The sequence below is a fragment of the Lycorma delicatula genome, chromosome 1 (assembly GCF_047948215.1).
Source record: "Lycorma delicatula isolate Av1 chromosome 1, ASM4794821v1, whole genome shotgun sequence".
In the NCBI taxonomy this organism is placed as follows: Eukaryota; Metazoa; Arthropoda; class Insecta; order Hemiptera; family Fulgoridae; genus Lycorma; species Lycorma delicatula.
The window spans coordinates 18,910,049-18,932,821 of NC_134455.1; the positions used below are offsets into that span (position 1 = coordinate 18,910,049).

Below are 22,773 nucleotides of genomic sequence, written 5' to 3' on the forward strand. Positions count from 1 at the left end.
GATTCCATTTTAATCAACGGAAAAGTGAACGCTAGTGACATTCATCGTGGTCTAGAAAAGCCGTTTATGGTAATGAACTGATTATCGAAGTACTGCAAGTGAGCAATAACATTTCGTGCATCAAACTGGTAAACTGAATATTGAGAATTAACCTCGGGAGGGTCGACTGGTCTCTGTGACTGATGACAACTTAGCATTATTTTTTTCTGTAATACCATCATAACATATTTTTTATTAAAAAGTGATTTTATGTAACACTTTTTTGATTTTTTATACAACATTTACTTTGAAACTCAGAAACTTGTCATCTATCATGTTTGTTCTGCTGAAAAATTGATTTTCATGACAAAGATTAATCTGCTTCTCATATAGAAGAAAAAAATAATATAAGCTGACTGCGATCAATGTCAAACTTAAGTAAACTTGTTTTATTTGAAATGCTTTATTTGGTATAACTAAAAAAATTTCATAAAATAATAACGATAAAAATTAAAATTACGAACTTCGTTAGAAAATCGCCGGTTAAAGTCCGCAGAACTGGACGGCACGGCGAAGTCAACGAACTATGTTTACCGTCCTAAACATGACCTAACCTAAAATTGAAATGAAAATGGAAAAAAATAATTATGAAAACATTATATTTCAGTTCAATTATATTTGTAATAAAGAATACATTCAAAAAATACCTCGAATTTTGTAATGCAACGTTTTTTTCTTCTATTTGATGAACCACGGGACTAGAATATGTCACTTTTTCCTCAAAAAAGTAGGTTTATGAATCGTGCCGCTAGGTAGTGGTACTTGATAGTACCAGTTAGCTTACAAAAACTTGATAATGCACTTGAAATAACAAAAATTTAAAAGAACATATACTACAGCCTGTTTTAATAGAAAATTCTCCTATGTAAATGAAAGTACTGAAACTATTTTATTAATTTCCATCACTTTTAAAAAAATAAAAATAAAACTGTTAGTTTACAAGAGATTATAGCTGCTAATTAAAACACAAAATACACGAGCACTAGGAAAGTTTTACAAATGTAACAACAAAGATTTGTTACATAAATGAGAAATAGATTCGATTATGAATCCATTCGCAATCATGCGTGTTTCAGGGGAAGACACATCATGTGTTCCTGGGGATTAACACATCATATGTGTTCCTGGGGAATAGTATAAGGTGGTAGTTTCCCATTGCTTTCCAGTTAGAGTATGGTTGCCCAACCATATTAATAGACCGCCCCTAAAATGGGGAAGAGACGCCTTTCGCAGCTGCTCCAAACTTGGAGAACAGACGCTGCCTTACCAGTGAGCAAATAGCAATCACTGGAGACAAGCAATATGTTTAGCCCATGGACAAACATGCTTTACCAGGGTGTGGCCGGCTACAATCCTTTAGCCTTCTTGGAGCCAAAAGTGAGAGTTAGTTGCAGGTCGGAAACAATCTTGCATGACCATCTTTAGATGTGGTCGTCATGCATAAGAAAGGTGCTATCGCTCCATGCAATCCATACACCCCACTAAAGAAGACAGGAGCATAAATAATCCTGAGAAGGCCAGTTAAAAATCAGTTCTGTGAACCAGTCTAGCGAGATGTTACGACGTCAGTTTCGCGAAGAAAGTCGGCGATGTGAGTCCTGCGAATCAGTCCGCGAAACGGCAGTCAGCGAGAGTATTCTCCAAGCAAGTCAGGGGTGGAGCAAATTTAAAAATTACTTCAGTCTTCAGTCATTTGACTCGTTTGATGCCGCTCCCCAAGATTCCCTATCTAGTGCTAGTCGTTTCATTTCAGTATACCCTCTACATCCTACATCCCTAACAATTTGTTTTACATATTCCAAACGTGGCCTGCCTACACAAGTTTTCCCTTCTACTTGTCCTTCCAATATTAAAGCGACTATTCCAGGATGCCTTAGTATGTGGCATATAAGTCTATCTCTTCTTTTAACTATATTTTTCCAAATGCTTCTTTCTTCATCTATTTGCCGCAATACCTCTTCATTTGTCACTTTATCCACCCGTCTGATTTTTAACATTCTCCTACAGCACCGCATTTCAAAAGCTTCTAATATTTTCTTCTCAGATACTCCGATCGTCCAAGTCTCACTTCCATAAAAAGCGACACTCTAAACATATACTTTCAAAAATCTTTTCCTGACATTTAAATTAATTTTTGATGTAAACAAATTATATTTCTTACTGAAGGCTCGTTTCGCTTGTGCTATTCGGCATTTTATATCGCTCCTGCTTCGTCCATCATGTTGTTATTTGGGAAGTAATTCTACTTCCCAAATAACAAAATTCTTCTACCTCCATAATCTTTTCTCCTCCTATTTTCACATTCAGCAGTCCATCTTTGTTATTTCTACTACATTTCATTACTTATGTTTTGTTTTTGTTTATTTTTATGCGATAGTTCTTGCGTAGGACTTCATCTATGCCGTTCATTGTTTCTTCTAAATCCTTTTTACCCTCGGCTAGAATTACTATATCATCAGCAAATCGTAGCATCTTTATCTTTTCACCTTGTACTGATACTCCGAATCTAAATTGTTCTTTAACATCATTAACTGCCAGTTCCATGTAAAGATTAAAATGTTACGGAGATAGGGAACATCCTTGTCGGACTCCCTTTGTTATTACGGCTTCTTTGTTATGTTCTTTAATTGTTACTGTTGCTGTTTGGTTCCTGTACATGTTAGCAATTGTTCTTCTATCTCTGTATTTGAACCCTAATTTTTTTTAAAATGCTGAACATTTTATTCCAGTCTACGTTATCGAATGCCTTTTCTAGGTGTATAAACGCCAAGTATCTTGGTGTGTTTTTCTTTAATCTTCCTTCTACTTTTAATCTGAGATCTAAAATTGCTTCCCTTGTCCCTACACTTTTCCTGAAACCAAATTGGTCTTCTCCTAACACTTCCTCCATTCTCCTCTCAATTCTTCTGTATAGAATTCTAGTTAAGATTTTTGATTCATGACTAGTTAAACTAATTGTTCTGTATTCTTCACATTTATCTGCCCCTGCCTTCTTTGGTATCATTACTATAACACTTTTTTTGAAGTCTGGCGGAAATTCCCCTTTTTCATAAATATTACACACCAGTTTGTATAATCTATCAATCGCTTCCTCACCTGCACTGCACAGTAATTCTACAGGTATTCCGTCTATTCCAGAAGCCTTTCCGCCATTTAAATCTTTTAATGCTCTCTTAAATTCAGATCTCAGTATTGTTTCTCCCATTTCATCCTCCTCAACTTCCTCTTCTTTCTCTATTTTTAGTTAATACAACACTAGTGGTTAAAAGTACTAAGACAAGAGATCATGTTATGTCTTTTGTAAATGGGACTGGATCCTTCTTTTCCATTTCCTTACGATTGTTTTAAATTCTGTTTTGTATGTAATCTCTGTTTATAATATATTATTGACGTTTATTGTTAGTTGTTTGTTATCGACATTTAATATTATTATTGTTTACCGTTGCCATCATTGTCATTATTGTAATAATTATTGTGAGATTTTTTTTTATTGTCTATTATTATTATTATTGTTATTAATATTCTGATTATTATTGTGGTTGTTATTGTTATGATTAATATTTGTTTATTTACTATTTTTCATTAATTGTTTTATTATTATTATTATTATTATTATTAATGATTTTTTTTTTGTAATATTTACATATTCATATTGTGTTATTAAAAAAATAAATTGTAATTATGTAACCATTTTCAATTGTCATTCTTTCAATATCCTGATCGAGCCGCGTACACACAATATCATTATCCCGCTTTTGACTTCATAATTAAATTTTTGTTAATTCTAGTTTTCATTGATATTTTGTTTTTTAAATATTTGTATTATGTAATGCTGTATTTTTTTATTTATTCTTCAATGATTGTATTTTTATAAATAAATGTAGTCTACAGTTTTTTAATAAAAGTATATTATGTAGTTTGCTTTCTCCTCGAAATTTTCCTTTATGTTCGACTGAGTATTATGCAGACTTCTGGGACTATTCTTCCAGTAGAATGATTTGAAATACAGAAAAGATGCTGAAGTTTGTAAAAGAATCTCCTTTTGGTAAAAAACGTGAAATCACAGGATTACAACTTACCATATTATATAACTGAGCCAAGTTTTCTCATTTTTTCCTTTATTTTATCTATAGTTTGATATACTAATACAATGTTCAGATATTACAATTAAATATTAATTTAAATAATACTGTATTATGACATTTTAAAATATGGAGAATATTATATTTAATGTATGTGAACATTTTAGGTGTAGGACAACAGATTAAATTTTTTAAACGACTCATCAAACGTCAAATGAGTCAAAGACATTTTAAAGGAGTGAAAAATATCTATCAAGCTAAATCCAACATGGCTGTATTATCGGATAGACTTAATGTCACGATTTAGATGAAATAGCTCAAAGAATTGAATATAAAAAATGGGATGAAAACAACTAGAATGTGTGCAGATTTTGAAAGCATAATGTTTAAAATTAAAACGGGGTTATTTATTCTTTTTATTTTACGACTTTTACATATGCACGTTCGTTAATGCGTAATAACGCACATCTGTATGTCATAATAATAATTTTATTTTTCTTAGAGCACTAGCACGCACTAAGTCATAACAAAATACACTATGTTTCAATAAAATTCATTATCCAAATGCTATCTGCTGGAAATTTTGATGGTTACGTAGAGATTTTCATGACTAACTGCAGTACTGTTTCGTAATGATCTGAAACATTTTAGCAGGGAGAGCAAGATAATTCCATATTTTCACTCATTGTCAACAAGGCAGTAGGTAGATTTTTAAAATTATTTTTATTTAAATTTTTGTTTAATGTTATATTCATCATTATTCTTTTATTTTACTAATTAAATTTCAATTTAATGGATCATTATCAGTTTGTCAGAAAACCTGAAAAACAAGTTATTTCGATATATACGTATATATATCGAAAGTTTAGCAACATATTTCCTATCTGAAAAGATTTGTTGTGGACACCACATGACATCGTTGTACGTCTATTTAATTACATATACACTTTTTTTTTTAAAAGTAGATACAATTTTATTTCATTGATAACTCCTGATATTTTTTCATAATTTTTATTGTTGTTATTGAATTATTATTTATTGTATTTTTTTTTTTTACAGAGGTTAATAATTATTAATACTTCAATATATTTAAATTTAAATTTATTTATTTTTATTTTTTTTTTAAAAGGGAGTTGAAGTTTGATTCGAACCGATGTGCCTTCCCCATATAAGATCCAATATTTCATTAACTAAAATTTAATTTGGTAAAAACTCTGGAACCTATAAGTACCCATTATGACATCGTTGAAAAGCTCTCAATGAGGGCTTATTACTGCAGTTAAGAAAAAGGTAAAAAATCCAATTTTTTTTTTTGGATTTTGAGCTTTTTTGGACACTTTTGACCCAGTTTATTGCAATAGCGGAGGCGCACAAATAGATGTTACAACGGCCCTAAATTCAAAATTTCGACATACTAATCGTTTTTGAGTTATGCGAGATACGTACGTACAGATGTCACGTCGAAACTAGTGAAAATGGATTCAGGGATGGTCAAAATGGATATTCCGTTTAAATCTGAAACCTGAAATATTTCACAATCTCGATACTTCCTTTACATCGTACAAGAAAGTAAAAATGGCAATTTTCAGTGTTATTTTTTATTCAGAAAAAGTAGTTTACTTTTGTAGCAAGTCTACTTATGTCTTTTCCTGTTCTCTCTTTTTCCTGTTATTTCCTATTTTAGCCTCCGGTAACTATCGTTTAGATAATACTTCAGAGGATGAATGAGGATGATACGTATGAGTGTGAATGAAATGTAGTCTTGTATATTCTCAGTTCGACCATACCTGAGATGTGTGGTTAATTGAAATCCAACCACCAAAGAACACCGGTATCCACAATCTAGTATTCAAGTCCGTGTAAAAATAGCTGGCTTTACTAGGAATTGAACGCTGGAACTCTCGACTTCCAAATCAACTGATTTGGGAAGACGCGTTCACCACTAGACCAACCCGGTGGGTTACTTATGTCTAACAGTGGAATTATTATTTTAAAAGATTAAAAAGTTTCCTTGTACTTCACCACTAAGCAAATATTACACAAAATAACTTTAAATAGAAATATAATTTATTTAAACACCAAATATGCTCCTATTTCAGTAACAACAATTCGTTGTTACCAATCTGTATGAGATTAGCTAGGGTCTCAGCAAACTTTATGATAATAGTGATTCAGAGTAAAAAACTTAAGTTTCTTATCTTGCTGTAAAATGGGTTGGTTGTTGTTTATCTGTATCTTTACTTTTGTTTAGGAAAAAGTGGATCAGAAGTCGATTAAAAGATCTAAATAGAGATAAAGAAGAAAGGAATTTAAAAAATCGCATGGTATAGTTAGGGTAAGTGAAATTTATTTTGTTAAAACGAATGTTACCGTAATTATATGTACCTTACAGTACATATAATGTAATGCACACAAATCTGAGTATTAAAACAGAAATAAACATAACGGAATAAAATTTTGGGAAATTACAATCCAATTATTAAAATTATAATAGACCTATATTGAAATGACCATTTGTGGATTGAGGTTAGAATGTTACAAAAAACTTAACTGATATAAATTACTGATAATAGATCTACAAAATTATAATTTCTTAAAGCTTGATAAAATAAAATAAAAATATTGATGTAAAAGGTTTTATTTTTTTTAATTTTTATTACAAATCCACTCAAACACAGCAATCTATGTTAACAATCGATTAGGAGAATGCAATCTAATATTCAGTGTTCGAATTTTCTGTAACTAGACTGTGAACCTCATTTTTTCATTTAGAATTATATTTATCATTTGTATAAATTTGTAATGTCTTTTACAACAAATCCATCCTCTCGTCATCAAATCCTGTAATATTTTATCTAGCGTAACAATTAAGCCTTCTACATCTTTGTTGTAATCCGTTGCCATTATCAACGGCACGAGAAACATCTTGCAACAAATCCTCCATATGTTTCGATTCACTAATCGACACAACATTCAACTAATTCCATTCTTCTCACGGACTATGCATCAGATATTATTTTCCTTTGAGACTGGCAGAATAATAATCCTGGTGTCTATGTTTTTACAAGTTACTACTTTTTTAAGAATTTTGTGATAAAGAAACGAAAATAGGAATAATATTCCCTTTCAATCTTGTAATGTTGGTCTCTATTTCTTCGCTGAGTACTTAGTGACGTTCTATGCCCTTCCGTTTTCGTTCCTCAACAACCATTCTTCTTCTTCTATTTTACGATGTTTTTCGTACGTATTGGTTTTTACCCTCAGTACTAAACAATCTAATTCATTTACCGATCCTAAAAGACGATTATTTTGTTGTAACAATTCAACATATTGTCATCCGAAATGTTTTTCGTATTCAAATTACTTGACCGCTGTAAGATCCATAAGAAAAAATAATTATTTCAATACCACAAACTTACATGTATCCTTTTCCATTATCAATCCTAAAGTTCAGTCCAGCTAAAACTTAACACTTCTTTCAACAGTCTCTTTCGACAGAAACTTCATCATATCATATTTCCAGATTCTTCTTCAGAAATTGAGTTTTTTTTTGTTTTTTTAAGTATAATAATTTTTAATTCTGCGGATTATAACAAAAAGTATTTAAATACAACGATAAACAATAGTACAAGTTCAAAAACAAAAATTCCTCAAACATTTTGTAGTTGTATGCGTCATTTGAGTATTTAAATATTTTTACAATGCCTTCTTTATGGCTTCAATTTAAGATTTTAATTTAATTAAGTACATTGATTATTTATTACGCGAGAAGGTACAAAAATGATATATTTATAGTGAGAGAAGAAATAAAGTATCATGATACTCATAAATTAGAAAGTGCAGGTGAATTAATAACAGAGCCTAACGTAGTAATGATTAACCAAGATCCCATATGTTCTCTTTAAATTTACAAGTCTTATTCTTTAATTTTGTGAAGTAATGAATCGCTGTATTTTACTGTTACAGTTTCATTTATTACAAAATGAATTACCTTAAACTATAATTTTTCAGCTCTAATAAACAGACGAAACATTTAATGATTCTAAAATTATTTGTAAAAACAAGTAAGTTATAATATTACATCTATGGTGTCGGAAATTAAACTAAATTTTGGATAAATTAACATTTACAATAATTAGTTAGCGACTTAATTTAGCTGATGGTTAAGTTATAGTTTAGGAAAATTTACAGTTTACAAATAATTTTGTAAAAGCTGAGTTTAGTAATAAGGTAATATGATTCTGTAAAACGGCAAGGGACATAAAATACAAAACAATACGAGTTAATACGATAAAACATTGTTAACAATACAGTTTGGTTCACAGAGGTTTGGAAATTCTATTATCAGTATAAATGTAACGTCATCGAAAAGTTAAAGAGTATTTAGTTTAGATAATACATTGATGTTAGTACCGGTAACGGTATACGGTTCTCCGTTAACCGATCGATGGATATTTTCCGAGCAAACGAGGGGTTATCTCGTGTACTCTATGGTCAACCCTAACGATTTCCATTAACGTTTTGCCCAGCACGCGGTCTTGTTGGCCTTTGTGCACCGTAATGGTATGAATAGCTTTTATGAGCTCGTTTTATTATAGCATTTTTGCTTGGATGTTTTACTCTCCTATAAAATAGCTACTACTGTAATTTAGTTTTATAACACGTGGAAACATTTAAAGATTAATAAAATATTCATGAGGGTAGGGTAGGGTAGGTTACTCCATAACGTCTACCATGTTATATTTAAAATCTAAATCACCTACTTACTCTTGCAACTCAACTTTTTTTTTTTTTGTCTTCAGTCATTTGACAGGTTTGATGCAGCTCTCCAAGATTCCCTAATTAAAACTGCTAATTAAAACACAAAATACACGATCACTAGGAAAGTTTTACAAATGTAACAACAAAGATTTGTTACATAAAACAGAAATAGATTCGATTATGAATCCATTCGCAATCATGCGTGTTTCAGGGGAAGACACATCATGTGTTCCTGGGGATCAACACATCATATGTGTTCCTGGGGAATAGTATAAGGTGGTAGTTTCCCGTTGCTTTCCAGTTAGAGTATGATTGCCCAACCATATTAATAGACCGCCCCTAAAATGGGGAAGAGACGCCTTTCGCAGCCGCTCCAAACTTGGAGAACAGACGCTGCCTTACCAGTGAACAAATAGCAATCACTGGAGACAATCAATATGTTTAGCCCATGGACAAACATGCTTTACCAGGGTGTGGTCAGCTACAATACTTTAGCCTTCTTGGAACCAAAAGTGAGAGTTAGCTGCAGGTCGGAACCAATCTTGCATGACCATCTTTAGATGTGGTCGTCATGCATAAGAAAGGTGCTATCCCTCCATGCAATCCATACACCCCACTAAAGAAGACAGGAGCATAAATAATCCGGAGAAGGCGAGTTAAAAATCAGTTCTGTGAACCAGTCTAGCAAGATGTTACGACGTCTGTTTCGCGAAGAAAGTCGGCGATGTGAGTCCTGCGAATCAGTCCGCGAAACGGCAGTCAGCGAGAGTATTCTCCAAGCAAGTCAGGGGTGAAGCAAATTAAAAAAAGAACTAAGTCGACGCGATTATGTTAACGTCACAGTTCAGCGAGTTGCTATAAATGAACCGAGTGACTAAAAGTAAAAAAGATAATGTAATAAATTCCATTCATAAACTGTTAGGGTAGTTTTATGTGTGAACAGCAAAGGTATTTGCAATATGAAAGAACTTTATACTTGTCTTATCTATTTTACTTCAGTCTTCAGTCATTTGACTGGTTTGATGCAGCTCTCCAAGATTCCCTATCTAGTGCTAGTCGTTTCATTTCAGTATACCCTCCACATCCTACATCCCTAACAATTTGTTTTACATATTCCAAACGTGGCCTGCCTACACAAGTTTTCCCTTCTACCTGTCCTTCCAATATTAAAGCGACTATTCCAGGATGCCTTAGTAAGTGGCCTATAAGTCTATCTCTTCTTTTAACTATATTTTTCCAAATGCTTCTTTCTTCATCTATTTGCCTTAATACCTCTTCATTTGTCACTTTATCCACCCGTCTGATTTTTAACATTCTCCTACAGCACCGCATTTCAAAAGCCTCTAATCTTTTCTTCTCAGATACTCCGATCGTCCAAGTCTCACTTCCATATAAAGCGACACTTTAAACATATACTTTCAAAAATCTTTTCCTGACATTTAAATTAATTTTTGATGTAAACAAATTATATTTCTTACTGAAGGCTCGTTTCGCTTGTGCTATTCGGCATTTTATATCTCTCCTGCTTCGTCAATCATTTTGTTATTTGGGAAGTAATTCTACTTCCCAAATAACAAAATTCTTCTACCTCCATAATCTTTTCTCCTCCTATTTTCAGATTCGGCAGTCCATCTTTGTTATTTCTACTACATTTCATTACTTATGTTTTGTTTTTGTTTATTTTTATGCGATAGTTCTTGCGTAGGACTTCATCTATGCCGTTCATTGTTTCTTCTAATTCCTTTTTACCCACGGCTAGAATTACTATATCATCAGCAAATCGTAGCATCTTTATCTTTTCACCTTGTACTGTTACTCCGAATCTAAATTGTTCTTTAACATCATTAACTGCTAGTTCCATGTAAAGATTAAAATGTTACGGAGATAGGGAACATCCTTGTCGGACTCCCTTTCTTATTACGGCTTCTTTCTTATGTTCTTCAATATTTACTGTTGCTGTTTGGTTCCTGTACATGTTAACAATTGTTCTTCTATCTCTGTATTTGAACCCTAATTTTTTTAAAATGCTGAACATTTTATTCTAGTCTACGTTATCGAATGCCTTTTCTAGGTCTATAATCGCCAAGTATGTTGGTTTGTTTTTCTTTAATCTTCCTTCTACTATTAATCTGAGACCTAAAATTGCTTCCCTTGTCCCTATACTTTTCCTGAAACGAAATTGGTCTTCTCCTAACACTTCTTCCACTCTCCTCTCAATTCTTCTTTATAGAATTCTAGTTTTTTGATGCATGACTAGTTAAACTAATTGTTCTGTATTCTTCACATTTATCTGCCCCTGGTTTCTTTGGTATCATGACTATAATACTTTTTTTGAAGTCTGATGGAAATTCCCCTTTTTCATACATATTACACACCAGTTTGTACAATCGATCAATCGCTTCCTCACCTGCACTGCGCAGTAATTCTACAGGTATTCCGTCTATTCCAGGAGCCTTTCTGCCATTCAAATCTTTTAATGCTCTCTTAAATTCAGATCTCAGTATTGTTTCTCCCATTTCACCTTCCTCAACTTCCTCTTCTTCCTCTATAAAACCATTTTCTAATTCATTTCCTCCGTATAACTCTTCAATATATTCCACCCATCTATCGACTTTACCTTTCGTATTATATATAGGTGTACCATCTTTGTTTAACACATTATTAGATTTTAATTTATGTACCCCAAAAGTTTCCTTAACTTTCCTGTATGCTCCGTCTATTTTACCAATGTTCATTTCTCTTTCCACTTCTGAACACTTTTCTTTAATCCACTCTTCTTTCGCCAGTTTGCACGTCCTGTTTATAGCATTTCTTAATTGCCGATAGTTCCTTTTACTTTCTTCATCACTAGCATTCTTATATTATATTTATTTATATTATTTACTTATTATATTTATGTATATTTATTTATGTATATTATTTATATATTTTTATATTTATTCAAATAAATTATATAACAATATATATATTTTTTATTTATTTTTGTTCTGAGAGATTCTGATGGTCTGGATTGGGTAGTGATTTCGAAAGAGAGAAAAAAAATAAAACAGCACATCAACATTATTTAAAGTTTGTTAAATTTATAATTATACCAGAAACGCAAGAAGAGTTTATAAATCAACTATAATAAAGGAAAACAATACGGTAAATAACATTTATGCTACAAGAACAGAAGACAACTGAGAATAGTTGAATAAACATTACATTCACAAAATAAAAAGCGAACAGGAATTCAAACATATAATTAACTTACACCACGAAAAAGACATAGCACGACCAGTCTTACTCAGGACAACACTTTACTTATAAAATAATCTAATTTTAGTTTTTATATATTATATCCGACAATACAGAAACAGCCGCGAGCAGTAAGTAAACATTTAAAAAAGTCTTTAGATAACTTAAATCTTCTAAAGAGCTTGACCCGACGATTTATTGATAACAAAAAAACAATGTACACAGCACCGTAGCTAACACACCCAACGCACGAAGAGAAGTGACTGACTGATAAACAGCTGACATCGTCATTCGCACACAGGCCAGAATTGTAATAATAAACAACCTTGGGTTACGTTGTTATAACACATTCACTGCTTTGTTGACAAATCCTAGCCCGTTATTGAGAAATCGGCAAAACTGTGGTTTCTCGAACAACGTTGTGTCTGCGACCTTGACCAAAACCTGAAAGATTTTATATAAATATATATTTATATTGTTAGCATTTTGACATCGTAAATTCTTTTATTTCTAACCTTCAGGACCACCGTTAGGTATTGATTCAGAGGATGAGATGGATGGCAATATAGCGTGCGAAAATTCCATGCCTGACCGGAATTCAAACCCATCGTAAGTTGTGGTGTATATTGGTCTGAACAGCCAACATTGTATAAACCCACCGGGTTGGTCTAGTGGTTAACGCGTTTTCCCAAATCAGCTGATTTGGAAAATCGAGAGTTACAGCGTTCAAGTCCCAGTAAAGCCAGTTATTTTTACACGGATTTGAATACTAGATCGTGGATACCGGTGTTCTTTGGTGGTTGCGTTTCAATAAACCACACATCTCAGAAATGGTCGAACTGAGAATGTACAAGACTACACTTCATTTACACTCATACATATCATCCTCATTCATCCTCTGAAGAATTATCTAAACGGTAGTTACCGGAGGCTAAACAGGAAAAAAGAAAAGCCAACATTGTATATGTTCCAACTACTGTTTTGTTTTTCGTTCTGGAAAAAGAAGATTTGAAAATCTTAATTATAATGATAAAATTTACTTTCTACCTAACGACACCTTATGCTGCTGATTTATCATAATTTGGACCACCCCATCAGACCAAAACATAAAAGCAAAATCGTTCCAATTATTTAAAATTATTTTACCATACATAAAACTATTTTACTATTTTAACCGGGTTATCGGTGAAGAGGACAGCGCGGTATGTTTTTTATATGAAGTCCTGGTCACTTCACCATTCCAAGAATGAAGCCATTGAATGGCTGAATGTAATACGCTGCAGCTGCTACATAAACGGTGTCTTTCAATACAAGAAAAAAACTTTGATTATCTATATCTATTTATTCGTTATCTGTTATATGTACGAACTGAGAACAATCCACATGAAACAACAGAAGATTTGATCTTTCTGCTGGCACATGATGATTCTAATAAATTATAAATCGTTAAGTGTAGGCCAATGTAAGCGGTAATTGTTTTGATCAGTTTATTAAAATGGTATTAAAACCGGTACTCAATTACTCAAGTATCAGAACTGTTTCATATAAATATCCTTAATTAACTGCAAGAATAAATATACACATAATTGTGAGCATAAATATAATTTGTTGATTAAATGATGAACTTATTTTAAAATTGAGAGATACGTTATAATAGGTATGATAAACCGTTATTATGGGTTTATTTAAAAAAACGTGTTTTGTTACATTATTTAAAACTGAAAAGAGAAATCTAAAAACTTAAAACTGAAGAGAAAAATCTTTAAACTGAAACAGAGGAATCCTGCAACAAAGCAAAATTTTTAGACGACTAATGACTGTAAGTATATTTGCTTTTGTCGTTTATAAAAATCATACTCTTTTACTCGCATATTTATTGATCACTTACAAGTCAAGTTGTTCATTTACAATAATAGGAATCGTTGCTAATATAGAATCAAAAAACACTTTACAATTAGAATCATGTAAACCTTTACAACTTTCTTTCTGTATATTTGTTTTAAATAATAAAGTTAACGTTACGTTTTTATATACATTAATTATCGGCTGATGAATAAGTGATGAAGGATCTAATTGGTAGTAAAAGTGAATAAGTCAATTAATAATATTGATGTTCAATTTTGGTAATGACGAATTTAATTTAGTAATAGATACTCGAGGTCGTTACAGAAACTGTTATGTTGTTTGAAGGAATATGATCTTCAAGTCCGATGCAATGTTAAATTACGAAATTCAAGCATGTTCTTGTCCGTTCCCAAAAGCTTACAATTTCTCTCAAGCAGTTAACTTAAAAACAAAAGTGAGTATGAGTATTTTGTGAGTATTTTGAGTATGTTTTAACATACCTCAAAATAAATGTTCTCTTATGCAACAGAAAACCTTAATTTCTAATTATATCTGTTCAAAAATATTTGGGATAATAATTTTCTTCGAATATTAGTAGTGCTTCAAATGCATATTAAACAAGGTAACGATCCATGTAACCGATCATTAAACAGAATTTAGTCTGCGTAATTTCTCTGAATCCATTTCATTGATTTTTGTAATGAGACATCATAAAAGAATTAGTTTATAGAAGAATTCATTTGTTCACTTTTTTTTTATCAGAGTGAGAAAACAGTTACCGTTTAAAACGTAGTTTGTTGAACGCTTATTTGTTATTTTATAAGACCCAAACGCCAAATCTAAGAAATTATTAATTTACTAATTATAATTATTATTATTCTTCTATTTTTTATTATTATTATTTTCACGGACTCGTGCGAGTCTAGCGGGGCCCAACCTCAGTTGTCCTCCGGAACGCAACCAACGCGCTTGGGGTAGGGCCATTTGCATCTCGTTCTTAAGGGTGGTCCGAATATCAATAAATTAACCTCTTATTCCACACACGCATGCCAATAAACACATTGCCACTTTAATACAAAATGAAAATCACAAAGAAAAATAAATAATAAATGTACGTAAGAGTGAACATAACCAGTAATAAATTATAAATAAGAAAAAAAAGGATCATAATTAACACTATAATGTCACACGTAATCAATTCGAGTTGCGATACCGTTTGTTAATCATCTCGTGCTTTTCGTCACCTGCGAACTGTAAATGAGCGAGCAGAACCCCAGATATTTGTAACGAGTTTTCCTAATCCAGCACTCTTCTCAGGATGTGTGCCGTGCCAATGAGGGATACGTTTTGTATATCTTCTACTCTCAATTAACCTTTTCTTATTTTTATTTTATTTTTTTTCTCAAAAAAAACTCTCAATTAACCTGGTATTTTCCAAGTCTACTTGGTGGTCCGTTAGAGGTGGCTCCAAAAGTTCCAACGATTATCGGCACTATCTGGGTCTTCATGTTCCACATCCTGCTAACCTCGATATTTTTACATCTTGGTACTTCATTTTCTTCTTCTGCGTAATATTCACATCGTTTGGCACCGAGATATCTATTAGCAGTGCTGTTCTTCCAACATTATCTTTGAATTTGATGTCAAGCCTATTCGCATTTATTTGTCGGTAAGTGTGGACTGGCATATCGTACATAATCATATATATAGTGTTTGAGACCACACGCTGCCGTTTGTGCTTGTACCATTCTCCTCCTTAATCGGGATCCTCAGTTCTCTGCAAATGGTCCAGTGGACGAAGTCACAAATTCTATTGTAACTTTACAGGTATTCGAATTTTGCCGGTGCGGGCATCCCGATATGACACAGTCGATGGTTTTGGGGAAGCCCCGGACAGTCTGCATCTGTCATCCTCTCTTATTTTCATGATGAATTATTCGTAATATTTTTGTTCTTAATGCCTGATCCTGTTTTGCCACTATCAGGGACTCGGTTTCAGCTTTCAGCTGTCCTCTATGAAGCCACGATACTGGGTGATCTTGTTGCCTGGTGCCGAAATTCTAAAGGCATTCTGTCCATGCAAAGGTTTTCGGTGCCGTTCTTTCTCAATATTTCCTTGGATATTTTCTTCATGTCACAGCGTCTTCTTGTAATTTATATACATTTCCCAGCTGTCTGGTACGTGTGTGGGCAATACTCATGGCTTTTAATAGGAATCCTGTGTACCTTGGTTTCCTTTCCATCCTAATCACTTCTCAAAGTGCCTACTTTGACAAGTCTGTCGTGCCGATTCTTCAAGAGGAATTTAGTCCAACTATTGCATTTCTACATGCAGCTCCGATTTTCCGCAACACTCTGCCCCTTTCTCTCCGAGAGACGTACAATCTAACAATGTCCGCTTGTGGATGGACCATTCCAGACATCGTGAGTAATTTTCTTGTCCTACACTCCAAATTGTCCATCTTCGCTTCTGTCCACCCCACGATGCTGAAGCTATACTGAAAGTACGGGTGCGGCCAAGCTGCCATCGCCGTTATCTTGTTTTTGAATGTTAGGTTTCTTTTCAGAACGCTCTTAACTCTCGTTACATATTCTTTGGTTAGCTTGTGCTTGACATCCACATCTTTGACTCTAGGGTCCTCTTCCATACCCAGGTGCCTCTCCATGCTCCAACAGTTTTATGGCCATTCGCATCTCTTCCTCCTCTTTGGACATTTCGACCCTGGTTCTTCTGAGAGTGACCTTCGTGCACTTATCAAGCACGAATTTCATTCCAATGTCTGTGCTATATTCTTGGATAATTTGGATCATCCCATCTTGATCTACACCAAAATCTTTGCTAGCAGCTTCAATTCATTCATGTACAATAAATGCGAAATGGGTTCCTCGTCTTTGTGCATTTTATATCTCAATAGAGTACTCCGCAGACGATATCTGAGGGATACTGACGCTAAGCAAACAAAGCAAAAAAGCAGATGTGACAGTGAGTCGCCTTGAAATATACCCCTCCGTATAAAGATCCTTCTCGTTCTCATGGTACCGACCCGATTGTTCCTAATAGCAAAGTTCTCCATTGTTTCATACTTTCTTGCCTGATCTGAAAGATCTATAAATCGTTCTTCAACATCTACAAAACAGGATCTAGTCGTGAGGCACACTAACGAAGGCTTTCTTGTAGTCGATCCAGAACTTAAAACCTACCGGGTTGGTCTAGTGGTGAACGCGTTTTCTCAAATCAGCTGATTTGGAAGTCGAGAGTTCCAGCGTTCAAGTTGATCCAGGCTACCACCATGTTCTTTCGGTTCACTATAGCGCCATTTTTTATGGTTTTATCTAGAAGGAGCAGTTCTTTGGATCCATATGAACCTCTCTGGCACCCTTTTTGCTCCTCTGGCAGCATCCTGTTACTGTCTAGGTGCGTTTAGATTCTGTTCCAGACAATCGAGGTGAATAACTTTTACATCACTTGCAGACATGTTATGGGCCGATAGTTCTTCTGGTAATCATCTGTTCCCCTCTCTTCTTTTGGTATCATATACGTTATGCCTTTATTGAGGAGTCCGACTAGTGCCTCTTAGTATATTCGTGAAGGCTTGAATTATCTTGGTATGCAAGGGGTGTAATCTTTTAAACCCGACGGTTTGTACCCTTCATGTTTTGAGGCTGACCATTTTCTTCAACGCCGCTCGTACCTCGTCACCGCTTATATCATTTGCGTTTCCCATATTTCCAAAGTTGTGGGTACAGTTTTTTCATCTTGAATCCATGCTGCATTGGCGTTGTGATGAATTTCTCTTTAACATGACAGCCCAAAATCTCGTTACTTCTTCAGTTACATTGCCGCCGCTTATATATTTTCTCCCCATTGATTTTCCTATAGAAGCGCTTCGATTCTCTTGGAAAAAAATATCAGTTTCGGAACGCTACTCTCTTTATATGATCGTATTCTTTGAGCTTTCGCAGCAATTTGTTAGCTGAAGGTCTCTATAACCGTGGCAATTCTACCTCATTAGCGATCTTATACTTATTTTTCAGTTTCTGATTTTGCTCCTTCACCCTTTTATTGGTATTCCTCTCACCCTTTATTTCGTCATCAACCAGCTGCGGCATTTTCTTCTCAATTGCATGATTCTACTATTGATGCGCCTGGCCCAACGAGGATCCTGCCCCGATTGTGTAATTCTTCTACCTCACTTGTGCTTGGAGAACACTTTTTAAATTAAAAAACTACTATTGTCTGTTTCAGTTTCAGAATGTAGTCAAAAGCATTTGGCAGTTTGGTGCTTTGGAACAAGTAGAAGTTATTAATGAAGTAAATTTCAGTCATAATTTGTTATTGCCTCTTTAAAGAGAGACATCTTATAAATGTTTGTTCTGTTTCTTCATTTGATTAAGTTTTGTGAACCAGTATCTACAGAAATAATAATGAATAAAAGAAGTATAATTTTAAACTAATAATTTCATTTAAATTGATTAATTGTACATTCTATAAAATGAAACAATCTTAAAACAATTTTTTCTATACAATTATTATTTATTATCAATCAGAAAAGTGGCTAATATAAGAAAATAGTTTTATAATTAAACTGACAATAAGTAAGCAAGGTTTTACTTATATAAAATAACCGGTGGAAAATTAAATTTTTTTATGAAAGGAAACTATTAACAATATTATACTATTTTTATCCTATAGGAATAAATTCATCCATCTTAATTCATTTCAAATGTATATAAAGGGAATGAGTATTCATCACAGAATGGCAAGTCATAATAATCTTGGGAACATTTTGACTGCAGGTTACTTTTCTAGTGATTATGAAAGATTTTTCCTTACTATCTCTCTTGTTGTTATAACTAGATGCCAAAAAAATGTACTAGGTGATTTAATAAATAAAACAATGTTCATTTTTTAATTTATTAAAAACAAACAAAAATAAAACATATAGAGTTAATATGGAACAAAATCTGAATTCTTCATTAGAAGATAGACATTTTATTGATGGACTTTAAATTACAATTTTTTAAAGCATTCTCATATCTATTATATGAAACTACTGAATTGTAGTTGAATATTTCTGTTAATTCAATTAAAAATGTAACAAAAAAGATGCATAAATTAAATCAGTCGAAAACTTCAAGAGAAAAGGACAATTTTTTTTTCTCCTATTATTATTATTAAAAATTATAATTTTTAATAATAGTTTTTGTTATTTACAACTAAATAATAAAAATTATTAGAATTAAACACATCATTCTCAAAATGATTTTTACCACTTTCACCAAATCTCAAACTAATCCACCAAGGCAAACTGTTTGTTTAGAATTATTTTGATTGTGTTCAATACTTATTACTGGTTAATTATGATGACAGCTTGAATTAACATTCTTGTAGATCCTGTAACATGAATAAATTCTTAATATTAAACTCTCACATGCTGTTGAACAGTTTTCAAATTGTTTTTTAAAATACACTCATAATTATCTACACCAGTTCCTAGAGGTTTCTCATGTTTTTATCTTACATTTAACAGTTCTAAAACTCTTTTCCATCAATGCAATGTCAGATACACAAATATTCATTCATAATTTGATTGTCTCTAATAGGCCAATGTAGACTGTTCCTTTAACTAGATTTTATCTTCTGTTAAGTTCAGAAAATAAGCAAAAATTACTTGTATAAATCAACAATTTTGTTGGAGTTTCTTTAATTAACTGCTTTCTATTTTCTTAATCTATTGGCTACTAAATTTTTATTGATTTATTTTAATAATTAAAATGACTTGAGATCAATTCACATGTCACTCACTATATCCAAGGTGAAAATAAAAGTAATGTGTATGAGTAAACAAGTTGATAAATGTGTTTAACAGTCTTTAAAATAGTTTTCTCTTACTAGTACGTTTTATCGTACTTGGAAGTATTCATAATTTTTAGTCCCCCAACTATAAAGAATTTTTTCTTTTAAAATAAATTTACATTTGCATTTTTCTTTATTTAATATTATACTTTTTTATTGTAATGTGATTATGAATTTATTCATTCTTTTTAAATTTTTTTATATATAAATTTATACTAATTCCTAATTTATATCAAATTGGCAGTAAAATTGTTAAAAATAGTGTGCACTCTGTGCAACAAGCCTATAATGATAAGTCATTAGTAGACGAGTGCAAATTAAGTTACAACACTCACCATGGCCTGTCTTATAACTGTGACAGGAGTGCATTAATGGCCAGTATAGGAAGTTTCATATTATTTCTACAGCTGATAAAATATTGGGATTATTGATTTAAATCAAGAATAAAAACAATGTTGAAGAATTATATTTTTAATTTTTAAATAAATACATTAAACAATACACATTTTTGTGGCAATATAGACTGTTAGTTATAAGTTCTGCCTTATCAATCGGTGTTTAAGACATTTTTTCCTCAGAAACTGACATAATTATCAAAAGGACAAACAGTGTTTTTAGAAACTTACTTACCTATTGGTGTACTTTCAAATTAATTCTGCTTGCTAACTACTAAATCGGGTTAAAATCATACTAAAAAATAGCTGATAGATTAAACAACGTCTGCTTCTGACTGGTCAGAGACTGAAACGAGTAAGCTTTTGATTGATTCAATACCTATATCATAATAAGAATCTATTATATCTATCATAATAACACTCATTATACAGTTGTCAGCTGCGTAATGCAAACATTATGACATCGTTTTTTAACATTTCTCTGAATTAAAAAAAAATATTTGTAAATTATAATATGATGAGGCAATCCATAGAACATTTTAAATCTAATTTGTACAATAATGAGAATATGATAAGCTATTGTATTTAACTTTGCATTATTCAATCTATACCAGTCTTTCTGTAAAACTGAGATAGACATCAATTGTTTAATACTTATATAAATAAAATGTATCTTAAATTACATTTGTACTCCTCCAACAGCCCCACACAGTTTTGTCAGTTGCAAAGTATCATGGCATTCCTTTATATGTGTATAAATATTTTCTTCCAGGTTAATGGATCAAAATTGTAAAACAATATCTACAGTAGTTTTAAGCTCATCAACATTACTTAGTAGCAAGTGGAAGTTTAATCTTTCATTCAGCATCAAAGGGAGTTGTCACTTGTTGTTCAGTCTGGATTTCTAGACAGCCACTAAATTTCAGACCCTCTACCAATTCATTGCTCTTCAAGTTATTCATTTTTGTTTATAAGCAGGGATGTGCTTTTTAAAAATATATATTCCTAAATTATTCAGGGTAATGGCACATCCCAACCCAATAGGGGGAAGACACACCCAGCTTGTGATGTTACTGGTTGCCACACCACCCCCCACCACCCACTGTTCCAAGACCTGAGGGGCTTTACAAGAAGTCGTTTTTAGATCCTCTAACTGATTACATCTCACAGTCATCAACCGGGCCTCGGTCGGGATGCCACCAATTTAAATGCCTCACCAGACATTTGCATCAAGTAAAACCAGACATATCAAGCGAAAACCAACTACTATAGACCACTCCTCGTGGATAATCCAGTTAATATGGAGATCCAGAAAGGAATGTATTCTCTCAAGTTCCCTAACAGATGGTGAACGTTCGACCTCGTATTGGGGACAGATGCAGAGAACGTGGTCCACTGTATCTGGACCACTGTAACAACAGTCCTGCAATCCGGGAATTGACTCGAATCCACCAAACAAAACCTAGCCAAACTCGCCTGGAGAGAAACTGTGTGATATACCAATTGGGGGAGACCCATCCAATCGCACCTAAATCAGACACTAGAGGAAATACCATATGAGTTGTGCCCGGTGAAGTATTGGTCTCACCTGGCCTGACAAGACGCAAGTCCTCGGTCTTCAATCTGCTGTTTTCGTTCTGTCGTCAATAGGTTATTTACCTTGGAAATGTAGCGTTCCTTACGCTCATTAGTCAAGATACTGTAGATACTGGCTTTAACACAGACTGCCTCCCGCGAGACTGTTCTATAACCGCCTATAACAGCCAGCAAGAGGAGTCGCTGGGCCCGCAGCAAAATGTCTGCGCAATACCTAAAAGCCATGCAGTAAGCCCAGACAGACACAACATACGGCATAATAGCTTCGCTGACACCCTTGTAAAGGATACGAATGGTACGGTAATTCAACCCCAATCGCTATGAATGACTCTATGGATCCCATAAAAAGCATCAGTGGCCTTTTTGCTACATACTGTAGATGTTCCTTGAACCGAAAATTCTCATCAAGGATAACACCCAGGTATTTTTGAGCCGTAACTTACCAAATGGGGAGACCAGCCATCTGAACTCGGATTCGTCTAGAAGCAGCCAATTGGCCCTTAAGCAACATTGTGGTTTTTTCTTGGCTGAAAATCATCTTATGTTGGAGACTCCACAATTAGAATGTCTCACAAGCATGAGCAGCTCGGAACTCTACCTCGTTACGCGAATCCCCTTCAATCAGTAGCAGCATGTCATCAGCATAAGCGACGATACGACAACCACATGGCAACCTTAAACGCAATATGGAATCGAACACTATCATCCAAAGAAGGGAACTCAGAACACTGCCCTGAGGGCATCCTTTAGTTAAGGTCTAAGAACCTCCGAGCCGCCATCACACAGGGAAGCGGTCCGATGGTTGAAATAACTTGAGAGCACTTCTAATTAATTTCGTGTACAATTACGCTTCTGCATCTGAAACAGGGTAGAGAACCACCATAAGTTGTTAAATGCATCGGATATGTCCAGAAAAATCCCTGATGTATATTTGCATGGACTAGAGGAAGTCCATCACCTT

At 33.4% G+C, this 22,773-nt stretch overlaps 1 protein-coding gene across 3 annotated transcripts in view; it reads right to left on the reverse strand.

Annotated features, from left to right (window-relative positions):
- Positions 1 to 18,562: 18,562 nt before the first annotated feature.
- LOC142329691 (uncharacterized) overlaps positions 18,563 to 22,773 on the reverse strand; it is a 135,027-nt gene continuing 130,816 nt past the window's right edge. Inside the window, exon 14 of one of the 3 annotated variants that reach the window (XR_012757616.1) lies at positions 18,563 to 19,359. Coding sequence is in view for 2 of the 3 variants with exons in the window: in XM_075374598.1 (XP_075230713.1) it covers positions 20,512 to 20,595 (84 nt within the window). In the remaining variant the exon portion in view is untranslated. Of the gene's footprint in view, positions 19,360 to 20,496; positions 20,596 to 22,773 lie in introns of those variants that run through there. The other 2 variants (XM_075374682.1, XM_075374598.1) reach the window with 2 other exon arrangements.